The sequence below is a fragment of the Odontesthes bonariensis genome, chromosome 9 (genome assembly GCF_027942865.1).
Source record: "Odontesthes bonariensis isolate fOdoBon6 chromosome 9, fOdoBon6.hap1, whole genome shotgun sequence".
NCBI lineage: Eukaryota > Metazoa > Chordata > Actinopteri > Atheriniformes > Atherinopsidae > Odontesthes > Odontesthes bonariensis.
In genome coordinates, this window is record NC_134514.1 from 9,651,463 (window position 1) to 9,678,428 (window position 26,966).

General features: G+C 41.4%; 1 protein-coding gene across 2 annotated transcripts; it reads right to left on the minus strand.

Moving 5' to 3' along the window:
- Window positions 1-2,050: 2,050 nt before the first annotated feature.
- On the minus strand, window positions 2,051-26,675 carry prx (periaxin). Of its 2 annotated transcripts, XM_075473037.1 has the most exons (8): window positions 26,624-26,675; window positions 24,225-24,332; window positions 20,896-21,015; window positions 19,818-19,977; window positions 18,255-18,448; window positions 17,182-17,417; window positions 3,608-17,046; window positions 2,051-3,398 (listed from the first exon to the last, which is right to left on the minus strand). In XM_075473037.1, the coding sequence occupies exons 3-8, from the start codon at window positions 20,917-20,919 to the stop codon at window positions 3,112-3,114; spliced, it is 14,340 nt and encodes a 4,779-aa protein (XP_075329152.1). In that variant the 5' UTR covers window positions 20,920-21,015; window positions 24,225-24,332; window positions 26,624-26,675; the 3' UTR covers window positions 2,051-3,111. The 2 variants fall into 2 exon arrangements, with proteins under 2 accessions (XP_075329152.1, XP_075329151.1); XM_075473036.1 differs by lacking the exons at window positions 24,225-24,332; window positions 26,624-26,675 and having other exon boundaries at window positions 3,310-3,503; window positions 20,896-21,004.
- Window positions 26,676-26,966: the final 291 nt, after the last annotated feature.

Here is a 26,966-nt window from a genome sequence, read left to right on the forward strand (position 1 = left end):
CGCACTTACTCTAGCACTAATTTTGCTCTTAGCTGTTTGGTATTGGAAGGAAATGCACTTATGATTTCTTATGACCTGAAGTTCTTTTGCCTTCCGATGTTGAACGCACTTATTGTGAGTCGCTTTGGTTAAAAGCGTCTGCAAAATGACCGTAATGTGAATGTATGTGAACTCTGGCTGCAGCATTTTGGATCAACTGGAGGCTTTTCAGAGAAATGATGGGACAGCCCAATAATAAAGAATTACAGTAGTCCAATCTTGAAGTAACAAATGCATGGACTAGTTTTTCTGCATCACTCTGTGACAGGATGTTCCTGATTTTAACAATAATACGAAGATGAAAGATAACTGGAAAGATAACTATCTGATAACTGGCAGGGCATACGTGTTGATAGCTTGGACTTCAGCTGACTCTTCAGGACCTTTCTTACCCTTTGTTGGTACTTGGTTGTGGGTGACATCCTCGCAGCCTCTTCATAATTACTATTTGTCTGTAAGACCCCAAAGTATATGCACATTTTCTGAATATCTGCTGTGTTGCCAGCTGGGATCGTTAGCCTCTCTTTGATGCCATTCAGCAGCATTTTTTTCTAGTCCGAATAACATTTTCCATGTCCTTGCTGGATACCCTGGTGATGTGGATGAGTGAGTCAGCGTCTCACAGAGTCCTGGGATACAGTTTAAGGCCATCTATGGCGAGGAGGTGGCTGATGATTGCTCCACTTTGAAACTGGTATCCATAGGCACCTTTTGTGATGATGTGGCTGAGGGAGTTCAGGCCTGTAGAGAACAGAAATGTAGACAGAGCATCTCTGTCCATACACACATATATATATATACATATGTATATATGTATATATATATATATATATGTATATATGTACTGCAGCATGTGTGCGTACTTGCCTCCCTCCTCTCCTATTTGTGGCACTGTCTGCCCCTCATACAGCTATTTCTCTACCCCCCCACACACATCAGAGGGTTTACGTTTCATAACGTCATCATATCTGATGAATATTGGAAATCACAAACACACAATGGAAAGACGTCATAGACCCATGTGTACTGCTTAGCACACTATGTGCTCCAAAGGGCCTCTCTCTTGAGATTTTTCAATAATCCCAATTCATGTTTTTTTTTTTCACGTGGAAAACATGTCACATATTGAAAGTGACACGTTTGACTTATTTAATATGAAAAATATCAAAAAAGTTGGGACAGGGGCTTAAAACAGAGGAGCATGTTAATTAGTCAGTAGTCATTGTACAGATCAGAACAAAACAAACAGGAAAAAAAAACACTTTTGTGTGAATATTAATTTTATTTATGTAACATTTTATATTGTTTCAAAAGCAGCTCTGACAAAAAAATCTTGGCACTGAAAGCCTCAAAATCTAAAATAAACTGAAAGGCTTTATTAAACCAGAAGGTAAAAATCTCTATACACATACAGTAGATACCACTCAGTGTGTGTTACCTTGACATGCCACTACTCATGCCCCAGCTTTTTAAAGGACTATTTCTCACCTGCAAAACAGGCATAGTGTTAAAAATGATAAACAAAGCCAACCTGGGAGGAGATTTTCTGGCCTTTTTCATGCATTTTAATCACACAAAGTCATTCAATTTACAAACCAAGTAAACCAAGTAAAAAATCTAAATTGAGGGCATTCATTCCCAAATGTTGTACATCCTTTTGGAGGAAAAAAAAAAAAAGAATCTCATTTCTAGCCAATTACATTACAAGCTGTTTTCTTTTTCCCTCAAAATGGTGAGTTCTGCATTTGAGAATGAAACTTGAAAATTGCCCAATTAAAGACAAAAATACATGTAGCACAAGGCTTTTCTCCTTCCATTTCCGAGCAAATTCCACTTTAAGAGCTAGAAAATGGAAAGATACGGAGCACTCAGATAGATGCCTTTAATAATCCAACGTTATTTGGAGACTAGAATTCAAACAAGCTGAAAAATAAACAGCAACATTAGATTATTAAAGACATTTTAATTAAAAGAAGTCGTGTCTCGGTCTCGATGGACAGAGGACACATTAATCAAGGCTAGCCACTCCTTGCCTAATCTCACTGCAGCAGCCTTATTGTAACATTATTTGGCACTAAAGCATAAGATTGACATTTTTACCTCTTAAAATTCATCAAAATGTTCCGATTTTAATCCCCCAAATTCTCACCGGCTCGCTTGTTGACGCCTTGAAACTCAACACAATTCATGATCGAGTTTCAAATATAATCAGCACAATCAGGCGTATCTTCAAACCCCGTTTAGAAAATATACAGCAGTGCACTTTTCAGGCAGTGTACAGTAAGAACATGAATATAAAATGGATTAGCAGCAGCTTGGCCTAAATGTTCGAGAGCAATCCGCAACCGGAAGGTCACAAGTTTGATCCCCACAGCAGAAAGAGTTAGTCTCTGTGACTGACTCTGGGAAAAAGCTCACACTTTTCCTACTAGACAAACAGAATCAGTTAAAAAAAAAAACAACACTTTTTCTCCTCCAAACTCAGGTGAATATGAAAATAATTACATTTAGGATTGAAGGGAAACCGCTTCAGAAAAGCTGCAATATGGATATATTTACATAAACACGACCCTGGCCTGTAATATAGTTACTCAGAAATGAATTATTATGAGCTAGCCACAATATCAGGACCTAATCCATGATGGTGATGTGATTAAATAACTAACTCCAGCGCATCTTGAATACACAAAAAACAATAAATAACCAAGCAATCTGACCCGTTTACATTCCGAGTGAAATTCCTAAAACCAAACAAAACTGGATAAATAATTCAGACCAAACTAACAAAACTCAAAGAATCGTAACAAAAAAAAAACGTCACATGTAGAACGAAAAAAAAAAAGTATATATATTACTCTGTTGCTGTAATAATGACAGTAACGCTGGTTGATAAACTGTCACTGTATTTAATCACAATCACATCTAACCTATTAGAAGAGAGAATAGAGACTTTTATTAATTAGAGGGTCGCCACATTACAGGCTGAGTTCAGAAGGCCACTGCAACCTCACCAGAATTAAAAAGTCAACAACAAAGAAATCAGAGGACATATAAGATATCAGTTCAGCGGTCTCAGTGGTTGAAGTCCGACACCTGGCGAGTTGTTGTTGTGGTTGTTGATAATTCGCCTGCTCGCGTTTCACTGGTAACAAGGTGCCTGGTGACTCTGGTGGTCTTGGTCACCATGGTGACAGTTCCCTCCTCTGTGGAAGAGACTTGGCGCTCTTCCGACATTTGCTGGCTGGCGAAGTCAAGTCCTGAGGCGTGGAGGCAGAAAGACCCCGACACATCGGCCCCGCCTCCCACCTCGCCCCTCCGCTGGGCATGAGGAGAACCCTCCGGGGTTATCTGGAGGAAGCCTGTGGGGACGAGGAGAGGAAACAGAGGAGGGACAAGAAAAGGAAAGGAAACAAGGAGAGGCAAAGATGATAAGAGAAGAAACCAAGACGGAAATGAAACTTAGTCTGATGTAGCAAAGACAAAACAAAAGAAGATGTGTTAATAAGTTGATAATGCATTAAAAGGTATAATTCTAACACGGTACAATGAATGATAAATATCTTGTTACCTGAGGAGTGTGGCTTCAGTGAGAACTTCGGGACTTTGAACCAGGGGGTAGACTCTCTTTCTTCAGCCTCCCTGCTTTTGCTCTCCATCTCGCTCCAAACCTGAACCTTGGTTGAACTGAACTCCGAGCTGAAACCAACTGGAGACTCTGAGCTGTCCCTGTCCAGCATTTCTGTTCTGGCTTGAGATGACACCACATCCTCCAAGGACTCTGCTGTGGACACCGTAACGGCCGTTTTGCCTCCTCTTGCTCCTCTCGGTGATGAATCCTTTCCAAGTTTCACAGTCGTTTCTGTGTTCTCCTCCCCTGCAGTCGTCTTGCCGTATGGACTGGTGAACTCAACCTTTGGAAGTTTGATTTTACCGCTGAATGTCCCTTTATCATCCTTGGAGCCTTTGTGAGGACTTGCATCTTTTTCTCCATTGAGACTCGGACTGTCTCCCTTAGAAGTCACATCAACGGATGCCGATTTGCTTGAAGAAAATGAAACTTTGGGCATCTTCATCTTCCCTCCCTTTGACTTCTCCTCTTCTTCTCCTCTTTCTGCACTCACTGCTGCTGATTTATCTTTGGATTTCCCAAAGGTTGGCTTCATTTTGATTTTGGGCACCTTCACTTTGACATCCTCCGTCTCAGCCTTGGCTTTCGTCTTGCCTGCAGCAAGTTCATCCGTTTCAGGAGGATTTACCAGGACAAAAACCGCTTTCTTTACTTTGGGCATCTTAGGGCCCTCATACTGTATTTCTTGCCCATAGATATTCATCTGTCTCTCGGGGAGGGAGATGGAGGGTAATGGGACGCCAAACTTAGGGATTTTGATTTTCTTGCCCTTTTCTGTTCGATCATCTTCGTCTTGTGATGTTCCAACATGAAAGTCTAAGTCTGGTATCTGGGGGACTTTGATCTCTGCGCTGGAAGATGAGCTGCCTCCATCTGCCCCTGTTCCAGTTTTCAGATCAACACTTGGTAGAGTCACTGCAGGTGTTGGGATGTCAATGCGATTCTTATCGCCTGTTTGTCCGTTGTGTTGGACTTGTCCACCTAATTCATCGTCACTGCATGGTGTGGCTTCTGCTGATGCATTGCCACCAGTTTTCTTTTTTGGCTTTCCAATCTTGAATTTTGGTCCTTTGACTTTGAAACCCTTTCCTTTGCTGCTCGTTCCTGATGTGTTCAACTCCAAGTCCGGTGCTTCGACTTTTGTCTTGTCCTTCTTGCCCTCTCTTCTGTGAAGTCCTACAAGCTCGAGGTCTCCTGTTGGACTTTTGATATCTATTGTTGGCATTTTCAGTGTTAGACTTTTGTGCCCTCCCTTAACATGCACATCTGCTTCATCGTGAGTCCCTGTGTCCAGATCTGATCTGACTCCTTGTGGTACTTTAATTTTGCCTTCTGCTTCAAAGTTAATTTCTCCTCCAGATGATTTAGCCTCTGGCATTGATATTTCTCCCTTTGCAAGTTTAACATCTGGACCAGTGACTCCCATCCCTATATCAAGTGCTTTATTACCTTCACTTTTACCTTTAGGCAGTGAAATATCAACTTTTGGCATCTTCATATGTTGGAGTTTGATGTTTCCTCCCTCTGTCCTCGTTTTCTCTTCATGGACTGATATGTCTACATTTGGCATTTTGAGTCGTCCTTCATCACCCTTTATAGCCATTTCTGGGCCTCCAACTGAAGCTTTTCCTTTTGGAAGAGATAGGTCAACTTTTGGCATCTTAAACATTCCTCCCTCAAATTTAATGTCAGGGTTGGGACCTTCAGTCTTTCCTTTAGGCAATGAAATGTCCACTGAGGGCAATGTCATTTGTGGCAGTTTTGATTTGCCGTCCTTTCCCTCAATCTCCAGCTCTGGTACTTCAAATTTCCCAGATTTTCCTTTGGGTAGAGAGATGTCAATATCTGGCATTTTCATATGAGGCATTTTAAATTTCCCATCTGTGTCTCCCATCTCCACCTCCGGACCTTCAATTTTTCCTTTTTGTAATTGAATATCAACTGAAGGCATACTCATGTGTGGCATCTTGAATTTCCCACCTTCTCCTTTAACCTCCACCTCTGGACCATCTTTTCCTTTAGGCATAGAGAAGTCAACATTTGGCATTTTCACATGAGGCATTTTGAATTTTCCTCCCACATCTCCCTTCATTTCAACATCTGGTCCTTCAATTTTCCCTTTTGGCATTGAAATGTCAACTGTAGGCATTTTCATGTATGGGATTTTGAATTTCCCACCTCCATCTCCCCCTGTTTCAACATCTGGACCTTCAACTCTTCCCTTGGGGAGAGAAATGTCAACAGAGGGCATAGTGATGTGTGGCATCTGAAAGGTTCCTCGTTGTCCTTCAATCTCTGCTTCTGGACCTTCAATTTTTCCTTTAGGAAGTGAAATATCAACAGAGGGCATGCTCACATGTGACATCTTGAATTTGCCACCTTCCCCTTTGATATCCACCTCTGGACCCTCTATCTTTCCTTTTGGCAGAGATATGTCAATATTGGGCATTTTGATATTTGGCATCTTTAAGTTTCCTCTGCCTTCAATTTCAACATCTGGTCCTCCCAATTTCTCAGTCTTTCCTTTAGATATATCAATGGTTGGCATTTTGATACCAGGCATTTTGAATCGGCCTCCCCCTCCTTCTATGTCAACATCTGGAGTATCAATTTTTCCAGTTTTTGCTTTTGGTAAGGTTATATCAACATTTGGCATTTTGACATAAGGCATTTTAAATCTACCGTCATCAACATTTGCTTCAACATCTGGTGCATGAAGATCTCCAGATTTAGCTTTGGGAAGGGACAAATCAATTGTTGGCATTGTTATTTGAGGCATTTTCAATTTGCCTTTACCTCCTTTTAGCTCCACATCTGGTCCTTCAATCTTTTGGGACTTTCCTTTTGGCAGGGACACATCCAGGTCAATTTTGGGGATGGAAACATCAATTGCTGGAATCTTAGGGATTTTTAGGTTTCCTTCGTAGCTTTTGATATCTGTCTCTGAAACATCAACTTCTGCTTTGGGGAGAAGAACCTCAGTCTCTGGTGTTTTAGCTGCTGGTAAAGACAGCTCGACAGATGGCATTTTGATCTTGGCCTTACCTTCAAGTTCACCACTTGGCTTCGTAAAATCTTTTTCTTTAGAGCCAAATCCTGGCATGGTGAATTTTGGTAGCTTGACATTGATATCAGATGCATGGAAGCCCGCTTTCCCCTCTACATCTGCTTCCACTTTAGAGTCAATCTCTCCCTCAGGAAGCTGAACTTTTGATGACGATAGCTTGAACTTGGGGAATTTCATTTTGTATTTTGTCTTGTCTTCAGTGCTGATATCCACTTTAGGAATGTCTACTTTCCCCTTTTTAGTTTTGACATCAACATCAGGACAAGACACCGATACATCTGTATCCTTTCTGGATATTCCAAATGAAGGCATTTTGATCTTAGGTTTTTTCACCTTGACTTTTCCATCTCCATCAAACTCTACTGATGGCGCCCTAATCTCTCCTTCCACATGTGGTGGACTGAGAGAAACGTCCCCCTTGCGTCCTGATAATTCCAAATCACCGCTCTTTGACTTTCCACCGAACCTGGGGAGTGTGAAACTAGGGATTTTGAGGGAGATGTCAGGTAGATCAAAACTGCCCCCTGAAGAAGGCCTGCCTCCCTCTGCTTTCAGCAGTTCAACTTCCACATCGTCACCTTTAGGTTTGGTGAGGCTGAAGTCTAGATCCACTTTTGGAGCCGAGATGTCAACAGTTGGTAGTTTGACCGTGGGAAGTTTGAGGGATGCACCTGGACCTTCTACACCACCTGTCTCTATGTCTGGACTCTTCACCTTTAACTTGGCTGGTTTGACATCTCCTTTGAGACCTGACATTTCCAAATCCCCTGATGGCACTTTAATATCAACATCTCCCTTTACTTTTCCCTGTGGAAGTGACATGTCAACATCTGGCACTGTAATCTTTCCTCCCTTTATCTGTGGCCCTTCCACTGTGACGTCACCTTCTGGCATGTTCATTTTTGGAAGAGAGATACCAACTCTGGGCATTTTAAATTTGCCTCCCTTTACCTCTGGACCCTTAATAGCGAGGTCATCTCCTGCTTTTCCTCCAGGAAGTGAAACATCAATATCAGGCATGTTTATTTTTCCACCGCTGAGTTCAGGACCTTCTACTTTGACTTGTGGTCCCTTTGCTTTCATCTTAGGTAGAGAGATGGAGGGCATATGGAACTTGCTTCCTTTCCCATTAAGCCCTTCAACTTCAATGTCAACTTTTGGATTTCCTTTTGGAAGTGAAATATCAATATCTGGCATCTCAATCTTCCCTGCCTGGGTGTCTGGGCCTTTGATTTTGACACCCCCTTCTGGGATACTCATATTTGGCAAAGTAACACCAAATTTAGGCATTTTGAATCTGCCGCCCTTCATTTCTGGGCCCTCAACATCAAAGTCACCCTCAACTTTTCCTTTGGGGAGGGAAATATCAGCAGTTGGCAGCTCAACATTCCCTCCTGACATCTCAGGAGCCTTGAGGCTGATATCGACCTCTGGAGACTTCATTTTAGGGAGTGACACATCACCCTTGAATTTAGGTCCTTGAATATCAACATCAACTCCCTTCGCCTTGATTTTAGGAAGCGATATATCAAGTGAGGGCATGTGAAACTTGCTTCCTTTACCGGTGTCAACATCAATATCCACAATTGTCTTTCCTTTCGGGAGGGAAATATCAGCAGTTGGCATTTCAATTTTTCCTTTTACTTCGGGTGCTTTCACATTGGCATCAACCTTTGGGAGACTCACTTTTGGTAAAGTAACATCCAATTTAGGCATTTTAAACTTGCTGCCCTTCATTTCAGGGCCTTCAACATCAAAGTCACCCTCAATTTTTCCTTTCGGGAGGGAAATATCAACAGTTGGCATTTCAATTTTTCCTTTTACTTCGGGTGCTTTCACACTGGCATCAACCTTTGGGAGACTCACTTTTGGTAAAGTCACATCAAATTTAGGCATTTTGAATCTGCCGCCCTTCATTTCTGGGCCCTCAACATCAAAGTCACCCTCAACTTTTCCTTTGGGGAGGGAAATATCAACATTTGGCAGCTCAACATTCCCTCCTGCAATCTCCGGACCCTTGAGGCTGATATCGACCTCTGGAGACTTCATTTTAGGGAGTGACACATCTCCCTTGAATTCAGGTCCTTGAATATCAACATCAACTCCCTTTGCTTTGATTTTAGGAAGAGATATATCAAGTGAGGGCATGTGAAACTTGCTTCCTTTACCGGTGTCAACATCAATATCCACACTTGTCTTTCCTTTCGGGAGGGAAATATCAGCCGTTGGCATTTCAATTTTTCCTTTTACTTCGGGTGTTTTCACATTGGCATCAACCTTTGGGAGACTCACTTTTGGCAACGTAACACCAAATTTTGGCATTTTAAACTTGCCGCCCTTCATCTCAGGGCCCTCAACATCAAAGTCACCCTCAACTTTTCCTTTCGTGAGGGAAATATCAGCAGTTGGCATTTCAATTTTTCCTTTTACTTCGGGTGCTTTCACATTGGCATCAACCTTTGGGAGACTCACTTTTGGTAAATTCACATCAAATTTAGGCATTTTGAACTTGCCACCCTTCATTTCAGGGCCCTCAACATCAAAGTCACCCTCAACTTTTCCTTTCGGGAGGGAAATATCAGCAGTTGGCATTTCAATTTTTCCTCTTACTTCGTGTGCTTTCACATTGGCATCAACCTTTGGGAGACTCACTTTTGGTAAATTCACATCAAATTTAGGCATTTTGAACATGCCACCCTTCATTTCAGGGCCCTCAACATCAAAGTCACCCTCAACTTTTCCTTTGGGGAGGGAAATATCAGCAGTTGGCAGCTCAACATTCCCTCCTGCAATCTCAGGACCCTTGAGGCTGATATCGACCTCTGGAGACTTCATTTTAGGGAGTGACACATCTCCCTTGAATTCAGGTCCTTGAATATCAACATCAACTCCCTTCGCTTTGATTTTAGGAAGAGATATATCAAGTGAGGGCATGTGAAACTTGCTTCCTTTACCGGTGTCAACATCAATATCCACACTTGTCTTTCCTTTCGGGAGGGAAATATCAGCCGTTGCCATTTCAATTTTTCCTTTTACTTCGGGTGCTTTCACATTGGCATCAACCTTTGGGAGACTCACTTTTGGTAAAGTCACATCAAATTTAGGCATTTTGAATCTGCCGCCCTTCATTTCAGGGCCCTCAACATCAAAGTCACCCTCAATTTTTCCTTTCGGGAGGGAAATATCAGCAGTTGGCATTTCAATTTTTCCTTTTACTTCAGGTGCTTTCACATTGGCATCAACCTTTGGGAGACTCACTTTTGGTAAAGTCACATCAAATTTAGGCATTTTAAACATGCCGCCCTTCATTTCAGGGCCTTCAACATCAAAGTCACCCTCAACTTTTCCTTTTGGGAGGGAAACATCCATTGCTGGCATTTTGAACTTTCCTCCCTCGAGATCAGGACCCTGAAGACTGATGTCTACATCAGGAGATTTTATTTTGGGCAGGGAAACATCGAGGGATGGCATGTTTAGCTTTCCACCTTTAACCTCAGGACCCTCAACATTTATCTCCGATCCTTTAGCTTTCATTTTCGGAAGTGCAATGTCAAAAGTGGGCATATGGAACTTGCCTCCTTTGCTACCATGTCCTCCAATTTCAATATCTCCTCCTGCTTTGCCTTTGGGAAGGGACATGTCAATGTCTGGCATCTCAATTTTCCCTCCTTTGAAGTCTGGACCTTTCACTTTAACATCACCCTCTGGAAGATTCACTTTGGGCAATGAGACATCAATTGTAGGCATCTTAAGTGTACCCCCTTTTACTTTGGGTTCCTCAACATTAATGTCACCCTCGAATTTTCCTTTTGGAAGGGAAATATCACCTTTAACTTCAGGTCCTTCAAAGTCAACATTAGCTCCCCTCCCTTTCATTTTAGGAAGAGAGATATCGATTGAGGGCATGTGAAACTTGCCTTGTTTACCACCGTGTCCCTTAACATCTCCCTTTACTTTTCCTTTAGGTAGGGAGATCTCAGTGGTTGGTATTTCAATTTTTCCTTTCACATCAGGTCCTTCGACTTTGACATCACCTTCTGGAAGACTCATCTTTGGAAGAGAAACATCAATGTTGGGCATTTTGAATTTTCCTTCTTTTACCTCTGGACCTTCAACACTGAGGTCAGCATCAACCTTTCCTTTAGGAAGTGAGAGGTCAACGTCAGGTAAGCTGATTTTGCCACCCTTAAGTTCAGGACCTTCAATATTTATATCTGATCCCTTGGCTTTCATTTTAGGAAGAGAAATGTCAATTGTTGGTATACTGAACTTGCCCCCTTTCTCAGCATGTCCTTTAATTTCAACATTACCCTCTGCCTTTCCTTTTTGGAGGGAAAAATCAACATCTGGCATCTCAATCTTCCCTGTTTCTATGTCTTGGCCTTTGATTTTAACATCACCTTCTGGGAGACTCACTTTTGGCAAAGTAACACCAAATTTTGGCATTTTAAACTTACCGCCCTTCATCTCAGGGCCCTCAACATCAAAGTCACCCTCAACTTTTCCTTTCGGGAGGGAAATATCAGCAGTTGGCATTTCAATTTTTCCTTTTACTTCGGGTGCTTTCACATTGGCATCAACCTTTGGGAGACTCACTTTTGGTAAATTCACATCAAATTTAGGCATTTTGAACTTGCCACCCTTCATTTCAGGGCCCTCAACATCAAAGTCACCCTCAACTTTTCCTTTCGGGAGGGAAATATCAGCAGTTGGCATTTCAATTTTTCCTCTTACTTCGTGTGCTTTCACATTGGCATCAACCTTTGGGAGACTCACTTTTGGTAAATTCACATCAAATTTAGGCATTTTGAACCTGCCACCCTTCATTTCAGGGCCCTCAACATCAAAGTCACCCTCAACTTTTCCTTTGGGGAGGGAAATATCAGCAGTTGGCAGCTCAACATTCCCTCCTGACATCTCAGGACCCTTGAGGCTGATATCGACCTCTGGAGACTTCATTTTAGGGAGTGACACATCTCCCTTGAATTCAGGTCCTTGAATATCAACATCAACTCCCTTCGCCTTGATTTTAGGAAGAGATATATCAAGTGAGGGCATGTGAAACTTGCTTCCTTTACCGGTGTTAACATCAATATCCACACTTGTCTTTCCTTTCGGGAGGGAAATATCAGCCGTTGGCATTTCAATTTTTCCTTTAACTTCGGGTGCTTTCACATTGGCATCAACCTTTGGGAGACTCACTTTTGGTAAAGTCACATCAAATTTAGGCATTTTGAACCTGCCACCCTTCATTTCAGGGCCCTCAACATCAAAGTCACCCTCAATTTTTCCTTTTGGGAGGGAAATATCAGCCATTGGCATTTCAATTTTTCCTTTTACTTCAGGTGCTTTCACATTGGCATCAACCTTTGGGAGACTCACTTTTGGTAAATTCACATCAAATTTAGGCATTTTAAACATGCCGCCCTTCATTTCAGGGCCCTCAACATCAAAGTCACCCTCAATTTTTCCTTTCGGGAGGGAAATATCAGCAGTTGGCATTTCAATTTTTCCTTTTACTTCGGGTGCTTTCACATTGGCATCAACCTTTGGGAGACTCACTTTTGGTAAAGTCACATCAAATTTAGGCATTTTGAATCTGCCACCCTTCATTTCAGGGCCCTCAACATCAAAGTCACCCTCAATTTTTCCTTTGGGGAGGGAAATATCAGCAGTTGGCAGCTCAACATTCCCTCCTGCAATCTCAGGACCCTTGAGGCTGATATCGACCTCTGGAGACTTCATTTTAGGGAGTGACACATCTCCCTTGAATTCAGGTCCTTGAATATCAACATCAACTCCCTTCGCTTTGATTTTAGGAAGAGATATATCAAGTGAGGGCATGTGAAACTTGCTTCCTTTACCGGTGTCAACATCAATATCCACACTTGTCTTTCCTTTCGGGAGGGAAATATCAGCAGTTGGCATTTCAATTTTTCCTTTTACTTCGGGTGCTTTCACATTGGCATCAACCTTTGGGAGACTCACTTTTGGTAAAGTCACATCAAATTTAGGCATTTTAAACTTGCCGCCCTTCATTTCAGGGCCCTCAACATCAAAGTCACCCTCAATTTTTCCTTTTGGGAGGGAAACATCCACATCCGGCATTTTGAACTTTCCTCCCTCGAGATCAGGACCCTGAAGACTGATGTCTACATCAGGAGATTTTATTTTGGGCAGGGAAACATCAAGGGATGGCATGTTTAGCTTTCCACCTTTAACCTCAGGACCCTCAACATTTATCTCCGGTCCTTTAGCTTGCATTTTCGGAAGTGTAATGTCAAAAGTGGGCATATGGAACTTGCCTCCTTTGCTACCATGTCCTCCAATTTCAATATCTCCTCCTGCTTTGCCTTTTGGAAGGGACATGTCAATGTCTGGCATCTCAATCCTCCCTCCTTTGAAGTCTGGACCTTTCACTTTAACATCACCCTCTGGAAGATTCACTTTGGGCAATGAGACATCAAATTTTGGTAAGTGAAACTTCCCTCCCTCTAGATCGGGGCCTGCAATACTTATGCCACCTTCAGCTCTTCCCTCTGGTAGTGCAATGCCTCCCTTAACTTCAGGCCCTTCAATGTCAACATCAGTTCTCTTTGCTTTCATTTTAGGGAGAGAGATGTCAATAGAGGGCACATGAAACTTTCCCCCTTTAACCATACTCCCCTCAACATCAACACTTCCCTTTAATTTTCCTTTTGGTAGCGAAACATCAACATCTGGTGTTTCTACATTGCCCTCTGGCAGGTTTGTTTTTGAAAGGGAAATGTCAAATTTGGGCATTTTGAATCTTCCTCCTTTTACCTCAGAACCTTCAACACTCAGGTCAACCTCAGCTTTTCCTTTGGGAAGTGAGAGGTCAATGTCTGGCATGTTCATTTCCCCTTGTCCAAGTACAGGTCTTTCTATGTTGACCTCTGGTCCCTTGGGTTTCATTTTAGGCAAAGAGAAATCAACAGATGGCATATGAAACTTTCCTCCTTTACTACCATGTACATCAATGTCAATCTCTCCCTCTGCTTTTCCTTTTGGGACTGAAAGATCGATGTCTGGCAACTCAATCTTTCTACCCTTCATGTCGGGCCCTTTAAATTTGACATCACTCTCAGGAAAGTTTACTTTTGGCAATGAAATGTCAAATTTCGGCATCTTCATCTTTCCACCTTTCCCTTGAGGACCTTCAACATTGATGCCAACACCACCTGTTGCTTTTGGAAGGGAAACGTCAACATCTGGCATGTTGATATGTCCTCTAACATCGGGTCCCTTGAGGCTGACATCTACCTCGGGAGATTTAATTTCGCCCTCTATTTTTCCTTTTGGAGGTGAAATGTCAACAGTTGGCATTTCCATACTTCCTTTAATATCTGGTCCTTCCAGTTTGACGTTGCCCTCTGGCATGTTCAGTTTTGGAAGATGAATATCAAATTTGGGCATTTTCAATTTTCCCGTTTTTCCCTCAGTTCCTTCAACATCTATGCCAGCTCTAATATGTCCTTTAGGAAGTCCAGTATCACTGGGTGTTATTTCAATATTCCCATCTTTTCCAGAGTGAATGTCAATATCGATGTCTCCCTGTGCTTTTCCTTTGGGAAACGAGAGGTCGATTCTTGGCATTTCGAATTTCCCGCCTTTGACTTTTGGACCTTGAAAATTCACATCTCCTTCTGGGAGTTTCACTCTAGGTAGGTTGATGTCTGCAGATGGAAGATTAAAGTCACCTTTGAATGTTTCTTGCGGAGGTGAGATGTCAATCGTTGCTGGTTTTATTTTCCCACCTTTTATTTCTGGCCCTTCAACATTGATGTCACCTCTCTTCGATTTCATCTTCAGGAGAGAAACATCAACTGTGGGTATGTGAAAATGTCCTCCTTTACTTTTAGTTTTTATGCCAACCTCTGCTTTTCCCTTTGGAGGAGAGACATCAACTGAAGGTCCCCCAGTTCCAATATTTCCCTCTGGCATCTTCATCTTAGGAAGGGATACATCAAATGAAGGCATTTTTAACTTCCCTCCTTTGCTTGAGGGTGCTTCACTATCTATCTTACCCTCAACTTTTCCTTTAGGAAGAGAGATATCCATTGAGGGTATGTTGATTTTCCCTCCTTTAATCTCACTCCCTTTCATGTCCACATCCACCTCAGGTGATTTAACCTTAAACTCGGGACCTTTAATGTCAATGTCCCCTCCCTTACTGACATGTGGCAGCGACACATCTAAAGAAGGCATTTGGAACTTTCCTCCTTTAGCTTCAGGACCTTCAATCTTTACCTCCCCATCAGGTGATTTCATTGCAGGAAGAGAGATATCAAGTGATGGCATGTTGAATTTAGCTCCTCCTTTGACTTCAGGCCCTTTTATATCCACGTCTCCTCCTTTGCTTTTCCCTTTTGGGAGTGAGACGTCAAAAGTTGGCATCTTAAATTTGCCACCACCACTGGCATCTAGTTCCACGTTGCCCTCATGTCTTGAACCCGAAAGTGAAAGGTCAATGTTTGGAAGTTCAGGGCCTTCTAGATTTATGTCTCCTTCAGGAAGCTTCATTTTTGGGAGGGAAATGTCTACAGAGGGCATGTTAAATTTGCTACCTTTTACTTTTCCGTCAATGTCAATCTCACCCTGGGGTGTCGGTAAAGAAATGTCTGTTGATGCTACCTGGATTTTCTCTCCTTTAATCTCAGCTCCTTGTAGATCAACTTCAGCTCGGGATGTGCCCATCTTAGGGAGTCTGACATTGAGTGAAGGCATTTTGAACTTCCCTCCTTTTGCAGATGGACCCTCTATTTCAATGTCACCTTGCGTCTTTCCTTTCAGCAGGGATATATCAGCAGAAGGCATCTGGATTTCACCACCACCCTCAAGCTCAGGGCCTTCTATGTGACCCTTTGGCAGAGATACATCAAAAGCAGGCATTTTGAATTTGCCACCCTTCCCAGCTTGGACCTCTATTTTAGTGTCTCCCTCCATTTTGCCTTTAGGGAGAGAAATGTCAAGTTCTGGCATTTCAAATTTACCACCTTTGACTTCAAGGCCTTTGGTGTCAACTTCCCCTTCGCCTGTCTTGATTTTCGGGTGGGATATGCCAAATGATGGCAACTGAAATTTTCCTCCTCCTTCCTTATCAGTTATTCCTGCTCCGCCTTTAGGAAGGGTCAGGTCTACTTTGGGCAACTTGAAAGTTCCTCCCACATCTCCCTCAGATGGCTTCATTTTCGGGAGAGTTATGTCAAAACTGGGCATTTTGAATTTTCCATCTCCACCAACATAATAGTCCATATCCACATCTCCACCCTCCGATTTCACCTTTGGGAGTGAGATGTCAACAGAAGGTGGGCTGAATTTCCCTCCCCCTTCTAGACATTCGATATTCACATCAGTAGTCTTCATCTTTGGTAAGGAGATATCAACCTTTGGCATGGAGATTTTGGGTCCTTTAAAAGTGCCCTCCACCTCATCTGGAATTCTCCGTCCTGTGTTGAAATCAACATCAAGTGCAGAGAGGTCGATGGCAGGCTTGTTGAATCCTGTCTTCACTGCTCCTTCATACTCTGGGGGTGAAGCATCTGTGTCAGGCTTTCCCTTTACTTTTGGTAATGAAATATGGACTGATGGAATTTGAATAGGAACAGTTTTTCCTGAGAGATGGCCTTCCATTTTTGGTTTGGTCACGTGTGCTTCAGGAAGACTAAACTTTCCATCGCCTTTCACTCCTGCTTTAGGAGTTTCTATGTCAACATGAGGCATTTTCATCCCCTCAGCTTTTACCTTGATGTCCCCATCAATCTCATCTGAATGTCGTGAAAGTCTAACTTTTGGTAGTTTCAGTTTTGGCATTCTGAGCTTTGCATCTCCCTTGCCTACATCTACATTAACTTTCCCTTCAGCAGCATCAGCTCCTCCTTTTATCTTCACTTTCGGAGCTTTGATTTGTGCTGTTCCCTTCATGGTGGGAGAAGATGCCTCGGCTTTGCCTGAAGGGAGTGCAAACTCCACGTCAGGGGTGTAAAACTTCGACCCCCTCTTTTCCACATCTGAATCTTTATCACCTGACCAACTGAACTCCACTGATGGCGGTTGGATGTTTACTCCCGGAGGCTTCAGCTCCATCGATCCAGTTTCCGAAGCAGATCCTGACATTGAGTGTTTGGCCTTAGGAAATGTGATCCCAAACTTGTGTCCTTTTCCTTTGGATTTCACTTTAGCTCCAGGCATTTCAGCTGGAGAGATATCCACATGCCCCTCTAGTCGTCCTGTTTCCACTTTTCCCCCGGTCGCTGCTCCAGCGTAACTCTTTGTTTTCATGCGGGGAAACCTGGAACAGTTATATAGAAAATCTTGTGTTTTGTTAAATGCTCTTTAAAGAAAAACTTATTTGTGAGATGGTGTGTTGATATCTTTGGAATACAGTTTAATTTAGATCCCTTCAGAGATCACAGACAAGACTCACCTGATCCTCCTCTTCGTCTTTACCACAGCTGCTGTTCCTTCAACGCCCTCTGCTTCTGCCTTTGCGCTCTTTCTCTGTTTGAATTTGGGGAGTGAAAATTCCACGTCTCCCCCCTCCAGCCTGGGGGGCGTCCCCTCGATCACCAGCTCCTCTCTGCGCTTTTCTTTCAGCCTCTTCAGACCAAAACGACCACCTCTTCTCTTCTGGGTCTTAAATGGCTTAGTGCCCTTCACACTCTGGAACACACATACACATTAAGGACTACAGATGGAGTCTGCAACATTAAAGATTTTAAAGCATGGCACTGTCTGTTGGCAGGGTTGGACTGAGAGCAAAATTCAACCGAGGCGGTTTTTGTCTGGTCTCATTTTGCTAATCACGACTCAAAATGATTTAGAACCTGTAAGCAAGGCAGTACGTGTCCTATTATGTCCGACAATGCTGCTGTTCATTCAGAGTTATTTGTTGAGAGTTTGAGAATTTGTTGAGAAGTTTAAAGTCTTCTTATGACTTAGTGATGAGTGGATGTGACCGAGCTTACCAAAGTGCAAGAGTGAAGCATCTACTTTTTCCCAAACTACATGTAACAAGGGTTAATTTGGCTTGTGTATAATTCCACAAAATTATTGTTTTTAATTGTTTTTATGACATTTATAAGACTAGTCAGGTGGAACTTTTGTTTTCTTTTTCGGTTTCTGTACATTCTTTTATGAGGGAGCAACATCTGTGGCAAAAGACACGGTCCCGCCTAAACTCTTCCTCTTTTTTTCTGATGTTCGGTGAGGAAAGGTGGAGGAAAATAAAGACCTTCGAAAGAGCAGCGGTGTGGTCTCCATTCGTTACATATAAGGGGATGGGACAGAGTGGGGGACAGCTTAGAGGCAACAGCATGATGGACTTTATACTGAAATTTTAATTGGAGCTAATTCTATCTATGTTCCTTGAAAAAAGTGGCCAGGACTTTGGTTCTCTCCACCACAACCATCACTTCCAAATTTGGACACAAGACATCAAACAATCTTCCTTTTTAGGTATAGTAATTTGTTATACAAGTACAGAAAATAATTGATTACCATCTTGGCCATCTTTGCTTTGGGACCTTTGACCTCCACACTGGGAACTCTGGGCCGCAAGCTGACATCGGCTCCAGGGATGGACCTCATCAGCTGAAAGCTGACCTTATATGGCTCTGCACACTGAAGGATCTTCAGAGCGTCTTCATACTTCACGTTGTCAAAGTAGACCTTAGCACTCAAAAGCTGATCACCTTCACACAGAAGACGTTGAAAATGAAGGTGTGAAGTCAGAAATCCTGTGAAATCCTTTTCAAATATATACGACCTGATACAGTACGCAGCAGCACATTAATAATTAGATAATTACATATATAAGACTCCAAGAAATGGCTCTCTGGTGATGTATGTAGGGAAAGAAGTGAACATATTTCTATGTTGTTAAATAAGTACCAGGTACATTAAAACAATGTGTTTAGAAAATTAAGTAGAGCCGTTCTTAAAGCTACACTTTGCCATTTGTTTTATGGTCTACTAATTAGGCATATAAATCAACAAATTAAATATTCATAGGGTTTTGGACTGTTATCAGCAAAGTTGAATGCAAAGAGTTTGATTCTCAAAATAGTTTGGCTGATTTGACTAAGACTTACATTTGGACCTGGGTTTAAGGTTCTAATCCATCATAATTATGGACCAACAAGTCGTCTAATTGTTACCATCATAAAGGTAGTTCATTCAGCCCCTTGATTATGACCCATAATGGCACCCCGTAAAGAAGCGCCCTTCACAGCCGCTGGAAGGAAATGCGATTCATACTATCGTTTCCAGATCAGAGCTGATACCATTGTCAAGTGTTTAGTTTAAGAAGCCACAAAGTCATCTTATGGAGGAAGGAATTGGATGGACGCTGCTGCACTACCAATCATTCGCCTTCATGAGTCGCAAAATCCAGACAACCGTTTTCTCACTTCAAAGTTACGCTTAGCCTATAACACAGCAACACTTTGCTCACTTCCTGGCTGGGTTTACAAAATAACAGTACTTAGTTAGGGTCACATTGATAGCTAATATACATTGTTATTACAATGCGATTGTCACCTTCGTGGACTGCTTTTTTACAACTTTGGTTACATGTAAACACAACAACATTAGAACAAAACTGCCACTTCCTTAGATTTAGAAAACAATAAATAACAAATAAATGTATTAATCACGTTTCTTTACCTTATGTGTACAGTTAAACCTCACAGGTTCTTGCAATGAGATGTGATGCTCATAGACTTGACCCTCCATAACTGGTGCAAGTCTTCATAAAGCATCTGATCTACACCACATGCTTTAGATTTTGGCCTGTGCATCAGATAGGCTACACCGAAAATACACTGAAAAGTTCTGAAATTAATTAAAAAAATATTTTGAAGAATGGCAGAAAGACTAGATTTCAAGTATTTAATGAAGAACCACGTTTTATAGAACCGTGTTGCAGGTATATTACCCTGCCTTTAGGGGGTGCTGCAGCCCCCATATTCCCCTCATCTCTGCACAGTTAAGTTCACAGTTGTGATTTTTAATTGACTGCTGGAAGTGCTTTCGCAGTGATTCAGAGGTGAGTGTGGGTACCTTGCTGTAGACTGAGGTGTTTAGCAGCTGGAGAGTCTTTGAGGACGTCTTTTACAAAAATCCCTCGCTCCCCTCCACCTGTCACACTGTAGCCGCTGGCTCCAGCCTCTGCCTCCGTCTCCACCACAATTTCCACTAACTTAGAGACCTCCTCCACACTCTGAGGCACAAAGACACAAGCAGGCAACTCTCAACATACAAGAACATTTCATAGTTTTGTTTTGTTCTCTCGGTATTCATTTTGATTACTTTGATATTGGCCTCAAATAAATAAACTGTAGCATTATTGCCCCCCCCCCCCCTACAAAACTACAAAAATCTACAAAACTAAGGTCAGTGCGCTTCAAAATGACTCAGAAGGACATAGCTGTAAGGTTCACCGTTACCTAGTGTCGCTTTAACTCTGCTGGAGTGGAGAATCCAAACCAGCTCAAAGACTGTCGATAGTTTGTCTGCCTCATATTTAACTTTTTTCAAACCACAACAGCATTAGTACCATTTTATTTCTTTTTCCACTTGCCTGAGTACGTGCAAAATGTTGCCATTTGTCACTTTTCACTTTACTTCGGAATCCATTTTATCCATTAAGCTGTCAAGGAGGAAAGGTCACTCTATTCTATAATGACATCCACTTTTCCAGCGACCGACCACAGAAAATACTTGTATATGACTCATGTGGGAAAAAGTACATTTTGAGCTGCATCGAGCGTAACCTGTTATATCACAGATTCATGGTTTTATAATTGCTTTCAGCCTGAGTAATCACATTAAAGCCATAATGTGTAATATTTTACGTTGTCTATTAACAAATTTGAGTCTTATCATTCACAAGTATTACCTCAATCGTTATTAATTACCTCCATCACAAAAGTGCAGTGTTCTTATATTCTTTATATTCAGCATGCGAATGTACATAAAAGTGTTACGTTTCCAATGTGGAAACGGAAAGGGCGAAGCTGATGACATGTCCTTCTACAAATCCCGTAGTTTTAAAATGGCGGAGCGACATGGAGACATTCATTGTCCGTGAAATATTACACATTATAGCTTTAACAGTACGAACTGGGCTCCTGCTTACTGTCTGGTCGTCTGTTGAGTCCATCTCTGGTTGGGCAAGTTGGCAGGTCGCCTCTCTTTGATGACTTCTCTTCTGACTCAACACCCGCTTCAGCTCTGCATGGAGCTTCTCCTTCTGCACCTGAAGACAACAACGCATATTGTGAGATGATCTGGAATATAGGAGGGCATTAAGATGCCAGAAAAACAGAAACTCTGTCAAACCTTTTCTTTTCTAGAGGATTTCAGTTATAAAAAAACATGGTTGAAGTGGCAAAAATGGTACAAGTTATGTACATTCTTTCAGTAAAATGTTATGAGTATACATAGTTTTTTAGTAGACACTTTTGATTAAGGCAACTTATAAGGAATAACATTCAAGAATCAATGCAGTTAGAAACCGTGTTCCATACGATGAGAGCTAAATCAGTTTCATCTATTTAAATGACGGAGTACAAGAGGCGAAGGTAAACCTGTAGAAAGAGTTGCAAAAGTGTAACTAAATGAATCACTCCACCACCGTGGAGCAAGAAATTAAATCAATCTGGACTGAGACTGTCTTGTGTTCGGCAGTATGTTCCAGAAAGAAACAGAGCGGCTGAGCAGGAAAATAATGGATGAGTGCAGACCCAGTGCTTCTTGGGTGTCAACTAGATTAGGTATAAACTATCTGGCTGGGTTTTTATAAAACTTGTTGGTTAAGGATCTCAACGAAGAGCAGATCTGGATCCCCTAACCCCATTTCAACCTGTTAGCAACATAGATACTGTTTAAAGGTGCAAATAATGTCTGAAGCATCACCAGAATTAGAATAGCAATACCTGTGACGTTATATAAAAACATTTATTTGTACTATAAAGCTGAGAGAAACAGCTGAGATCCTTTGGGGACGGGTCGCATGTAATACCTTTTTATACCACTAGATGAGACGTGAGTCACCACAGTGTCTAATCTGCCCCGGAGCCAAAAGAAGAAGAAGAGGAAGCAGTAGCTGTGCTGGCAGTGGTACATTAAAGGGATAGTTCGCCTCTTTTGACATGAAGCTGTGTAACATCCCATATTACCAATATCATTTATGAACATTTTCTTACCCCCTGCTGCGTCCTGTGAGCCGAGTTCCAGCCAAGTTTTGGCGTTGACGAAGGTAGTCCGGCTAGTTGGCTGGGGCCACAAAAATAAAGCGTATTGCTTCTAAAAAAAATATGCGTTTAAAAGAGCTGCTGTTTGACTTTTTAGGCCCATGAATGAGGACTAAAGTGTTTACAACGGTCCCAAAACCTGTGAATCGTTTGAGTTCTGCCACATTCAGATTTTTTTGTTGTGGACTGCATTGAGCAGCTGTCGGTCACCTGCTGCTGCATGAAAAGACCACGACTGGCATTTCTGCTGAGCTGGGAGAAATGAATGCTTGTTTATGTGGTGGACAATCGCCTCAGCAGATCAGACGGGGACTATTGTGATGCAGTTTGCCCAGACTTGGTGGCTGTGGGATCAGGCAGTCAATTATAATGCCAGTACTTCTGATATATCCGAATAACACTGTTGCTGTTAATTTTCAGCTTTATATGAATGCGTCAAGAGTTGTGAAGTCAGTTATTTTAGGGATTTTTCTTCCAAAAATGGTCCAAATAAGGCAAACAATGGCTTCATATGCTCTTTAAACTGAATGAATAATCTGACCTTTGTAGTCTGATATTACTAAACCGAAAGGCTAATACGGGAAATCAGTAAAAAAAAAAAAGCTTAGCATGAAGATTTGAAAAAGGAGACAATCATACTCTCTAATGATCAAAATCTGTATATCAGCATCTTAATGAATAGATAAATTAATAAAAATCAGCTAATTTGATCTTATTCAAGTTGTTCTTAAACAAAGTTATTATAAGCTAACCTTCTTAACTTCCTATTTGTTGGACAGATTCAGCACAAGTTTGGTGAACATTTGAAAAAAATTAAACCAACGACAGCTTTTCTTCCGTTTTGTCTTGTTCAGCATGTTGTTTAAGGTTTTAAAACTGCATCTCTACCAGTGCAGCAAAAGCATGTTTTTATTTCAGTGAAATCCATCATCAACCTCTGATGATAATGAGTTATGCGTGAACTGCAGGAACTTTAATGGGAAAGTGTGAGATTGTAAGTTTAAGGATTATTAAATATCAACAGCAGAATGTGAAGAAACTTAACTGGGAAGTAAAGTCAAACAAGTCAAAATAAACCAATGAAAAGTTGGGATGCACCGTACCGTTACTGATACCATGTGTGTGTACTCGTACTTAATATTCATTAAAGTGTTCCGATACTACAGAACCGATACCAGTGTGACAGGAGCTTAATTTTCCTGCAATGTGTTTGTGAAAGTTAAAATGTTAAAACAACATGTTGCACTAAGAGTAGTTTCCTATCACTAAAATGCACAAAGTGCAGTTGTATTTGGGTTGAATATGCCTAAAGAAAATAAAATGTGTTTCAATGTAAGAACTGTAATGGCCTTGATGAGTACTCAGTATCGACAAGTACTAAAAGGTAAGTACTTGTACTCGGTTTAAAAAAATGTGGTATCGGTGCATCCCTAATGAAAAGCAGAGTTTGAAAAATCTCAATATTTTCAGCCCGATTTTCACACTGCAGGCATATCAGTCATGTTTTTGATTGGCGGTCATTGGCTGTTATGTGTGAACAGCTCGAAGGCATAATTTGTGAGGTTCAAGGACAGCGAGGCGCTCCAGTAGATGAAAGTGCAGAGGAACAAAGCCAGAAAATAAACAACATGAAGGAGAGCATTGCGAGGCTATAATGGTGGTCGGAAAACTCAGCAAAACAAACTGAATTGCCACGAGCTACTGGCATCATAGTGTAACGTTAATGACACGAGGGAGACTTTTCTGCATGACAGCAGGAGCTGCCTGATGAAGGCCAGTCTAACGTGTCTGGAACTTGGCACAATGGTGGCTTTGCTCTCTGCTTTGCCACAACTAATGCAACCAAATAAAGGAGGGAAAGAGCTGAGAGAATTGACAACACAAGCAGGTAAAATATCCACACTCCAGCAGCATAATTCGTTTTAAATTCATTGCAGGCTACACGTATCATTGTTTTTGTTGTTAACATTGCTAATAGCATCATTATTATTATTATTATTATTATGTCTAATACTACTACTATTATTAGTCATTGTATAAGTTATTATGAGCCGTCATTGTGTACCTGCTCTGCTGTCAACACTGATAGATGCATGCATCTAAACACTTTCATGCAGACATCAACATCCTTGGAGGTTCATGTATTCATGGGCACCTCATTGTAATGCTTCCCACAAACGGTATTATTGGAGGCAGAACTGTGCACGCTCACCACTCTCTCCGGACTCTCCTGTTCGTCTGAGGCGCCGCTGTAGGGAGGGTTGCGTTGCTGGGTGGAGGGGGATCTGGCAGAGGGGGGTGACCGCCTCTTGTCTTTTACCTGGCCACAAAGCAGAAGGTGAGATGTTTTATGCAGCAGCAGCTTTCAGTGTTTTACTCTTTAACTCTACTAATAAGAATCCATGAGCCGCCTGCAGAACATGTGGACCATGATGGGAATATTCAACAAATAACATTGTTTTGGTATTTCAACTCTCCAGTGAAACGGCTCAACAGAGGAAAATAAGAATCCCCCCCCCGGTCCAGTGTTTGAACACACAATCTGCATTTTGAGGATGGAGCCAATAGTAAACATTGTTTGCATAAATTAAATTAAGTGTACAGGCAGCAGGTTTGTTGTACTCTGAGCCTCTCTGACAACTGTGGAGGCTTGTCATGCTCCTCCTGTTCTCTGTTTTGAAGTACGATGACTTTTGTTCTGCACATTCTTAAAACTTAGAGTGAGGGAGCATAGATACAGCAGTTCACAACTTTGGTTTCCAGCTCCGCACCACATCGTTTTGCCACAAGGTTATTTGATGTTTGCATGGGCTTTTTATTGTGGCCTTTTCAACACGACATCATGACGTGTGGCTGTACATGTTCAGGGCTCACACAGATTTGTTTTCATGACAGTGGTGTTTCATGCCACAACTGCAGGGGGAGCCAAAGAGTGTTACTAACGTGTGAATGGGGTTATTCTACTCAAAAGGATGAAAAACTGTAATAAAAATACAAATATAGAAGCTGTGTGAAACAATATATTACTCATGTCTGAAGCTTAAGCTTTTATTGTCTGCAGATAATGTTGGAGCAGGTTTTCTCTGAATGAGCGACAAGGGAAGCTGAAAGAAAAGGCAAATAGAAAATCTATAGATATGAAATTTAAATGTTTTTAAATAGACCTGACGGCTGCTGACTCCATAGATCTCAATATACTCTTATCATGATTTGAAAAGTGTGCAGGCGAGTTTAGTCCACAGCAAAAATGATTTTTGTTTTCACTGGAGTTCCTCAGGGCTACATCCTGGGCCCAGTATGGTTTTCATTTAAAATGTTGGCTTTGGGGTTCATTTTTAATATACATAATATCCTCTTTTATTGCTTTGCAAATGATATTGTAATGTATCTGTCCGAAATCAGAAATTCCTCGCAGCATTTATTGGATTGCTTAAATAATTTAAAATCAAGCATGAATTTAAATTTCCTCAATTTAATGAAAATAATGAAAATTCGCTAAAAATCGCTTGTTAACAGGAACAAGAAAGCGTGATCATAAAACACCAGTTTTCCCCTAGATTCCAGATAATTTCAGGATCAATATGCTTTTCAAGGTTGTTGATAGTGTGGCTCCAGCTTTTCTAGGGAAACCTTTACATCGGTCTACTCTACAAACCACATATTCTCAGATGTTCAAAGATCAAAATGCAGAAACAGGAGTGATTGTGCCTTTTCCTAATTTCTGGAAAAAGTTGCAAAAACTCCTTAGAACTTATAAACTTTGTAAGATGCTTTCAAACTCACACTTTTTTCCTTTTCTTTTTATTCTTGAACAGCATTTTGGTGCAACTTTCATTTGTTTTAAAAGAGCTTTACTGTATGAATGAAACTGACGTGAAGAAATGTATCTGAATGAACTACTTTGTTAAACTTTGATAATTAATCCACTTGAACTAATTGTTATCTTGCAGTCAAATTTATTATTGAACTCGAGGTTGTTTTACCTCTTGCCCTCTTTCTGCAGGAAGTATGTCATGTCCTAGCCTCCCATATCTCCTTCCCTTATTTGTTTCATGCACTGCTGCATAGTTATTCTTGTAAAAACATTCTGTCCCAACACTTTGCCAGTGTGACCTCTGACTACGGCAACATATTCCTGGTATTCATTGTGAGCTCTGTGCCTACAACAGTAAGATTGTTGTGATTTACATTACAACCCATTAGTGTTACAACCGGTAGTTATTTTATTTTCCTCATGCGCAATAAGAGAAATTCCCGCCCCAGGATGCCAATCATTAGATTATGTTTTACAGCTTTACCACAAACGTTTGTTAGACTATATTGTAAGAAGAAGGCAGAGTCTTCCATGGGAGAGAATATCTTCCATTTACATGCATAAAAAACAACTTAACAAAATAAGGGTAAGAGACAAAACTGCCAGGCAAAAATATGGTTTCTGCTTTAAAAAGAAATCTTTCCTCGAAAGAAAATCATCTACCTATAGTGTAAATTTCAAAGGAGTGCCAAATACTGACAAACAGCAGACCTCAATATCAAAGAGGCAACTATGGTGTCAGAAGAATTACAGTTTGTGTATTGGTGTGAGCGAAAAAGAGGGCTGTGTTTACTTACGGCTGGATCTCTGGTCTGGTTGAAATCATGGCGGTCATCTTGCTCTCTGTCAGAGTCTGAAACAGAGAGAAAGCAACTTGGTTTTTGTCAAGAATTTAGTATACTTGCTTTTTGGTTTTATTTGACGAGGTATACTTGAGACTGACTTCCCTGGTTTTGATCCTGTTGCAGATGAAGGTATCTAAATACATCAAAATTCAAGAGAAAAATAAGAAAAACTGCTATTTGTCCTTTTGCTGTCTGTGAAACTAAACCTCAGCGACTAAGTTTTGAAGGAAGAAGAGTTTCTAACTGATTTATGGTATCAGCTGCTCACACGAGCTGTCTGCACACAGACTGTGCA

What these genes read in the sequence shown, in the direction of transcription:
- prx (XM_075473037.1), bottom strand. Translation starts at nt 20,919, where the DNA reads ATGGACTCAACAGACGACCAGACA. An exon ending in ACTCAACAGACGACCAGACA is followed by an intron (nt 19,978 to 20,895) that starts GTAAGCAGGAGC and finishes TTTGTGCCTCAG; the next exon opens with AGTGTGGAGGAGGTCTCTAA. An exon ending in AAGCAAAGATGGCCAAGATG is followed by an intron (nt 17,418 to 18,254) that starts GTAATCAATTAT and finishes TGTGTGTTCCAG; the next exon opens with AGTGTGAAGGGCACTAAGCC.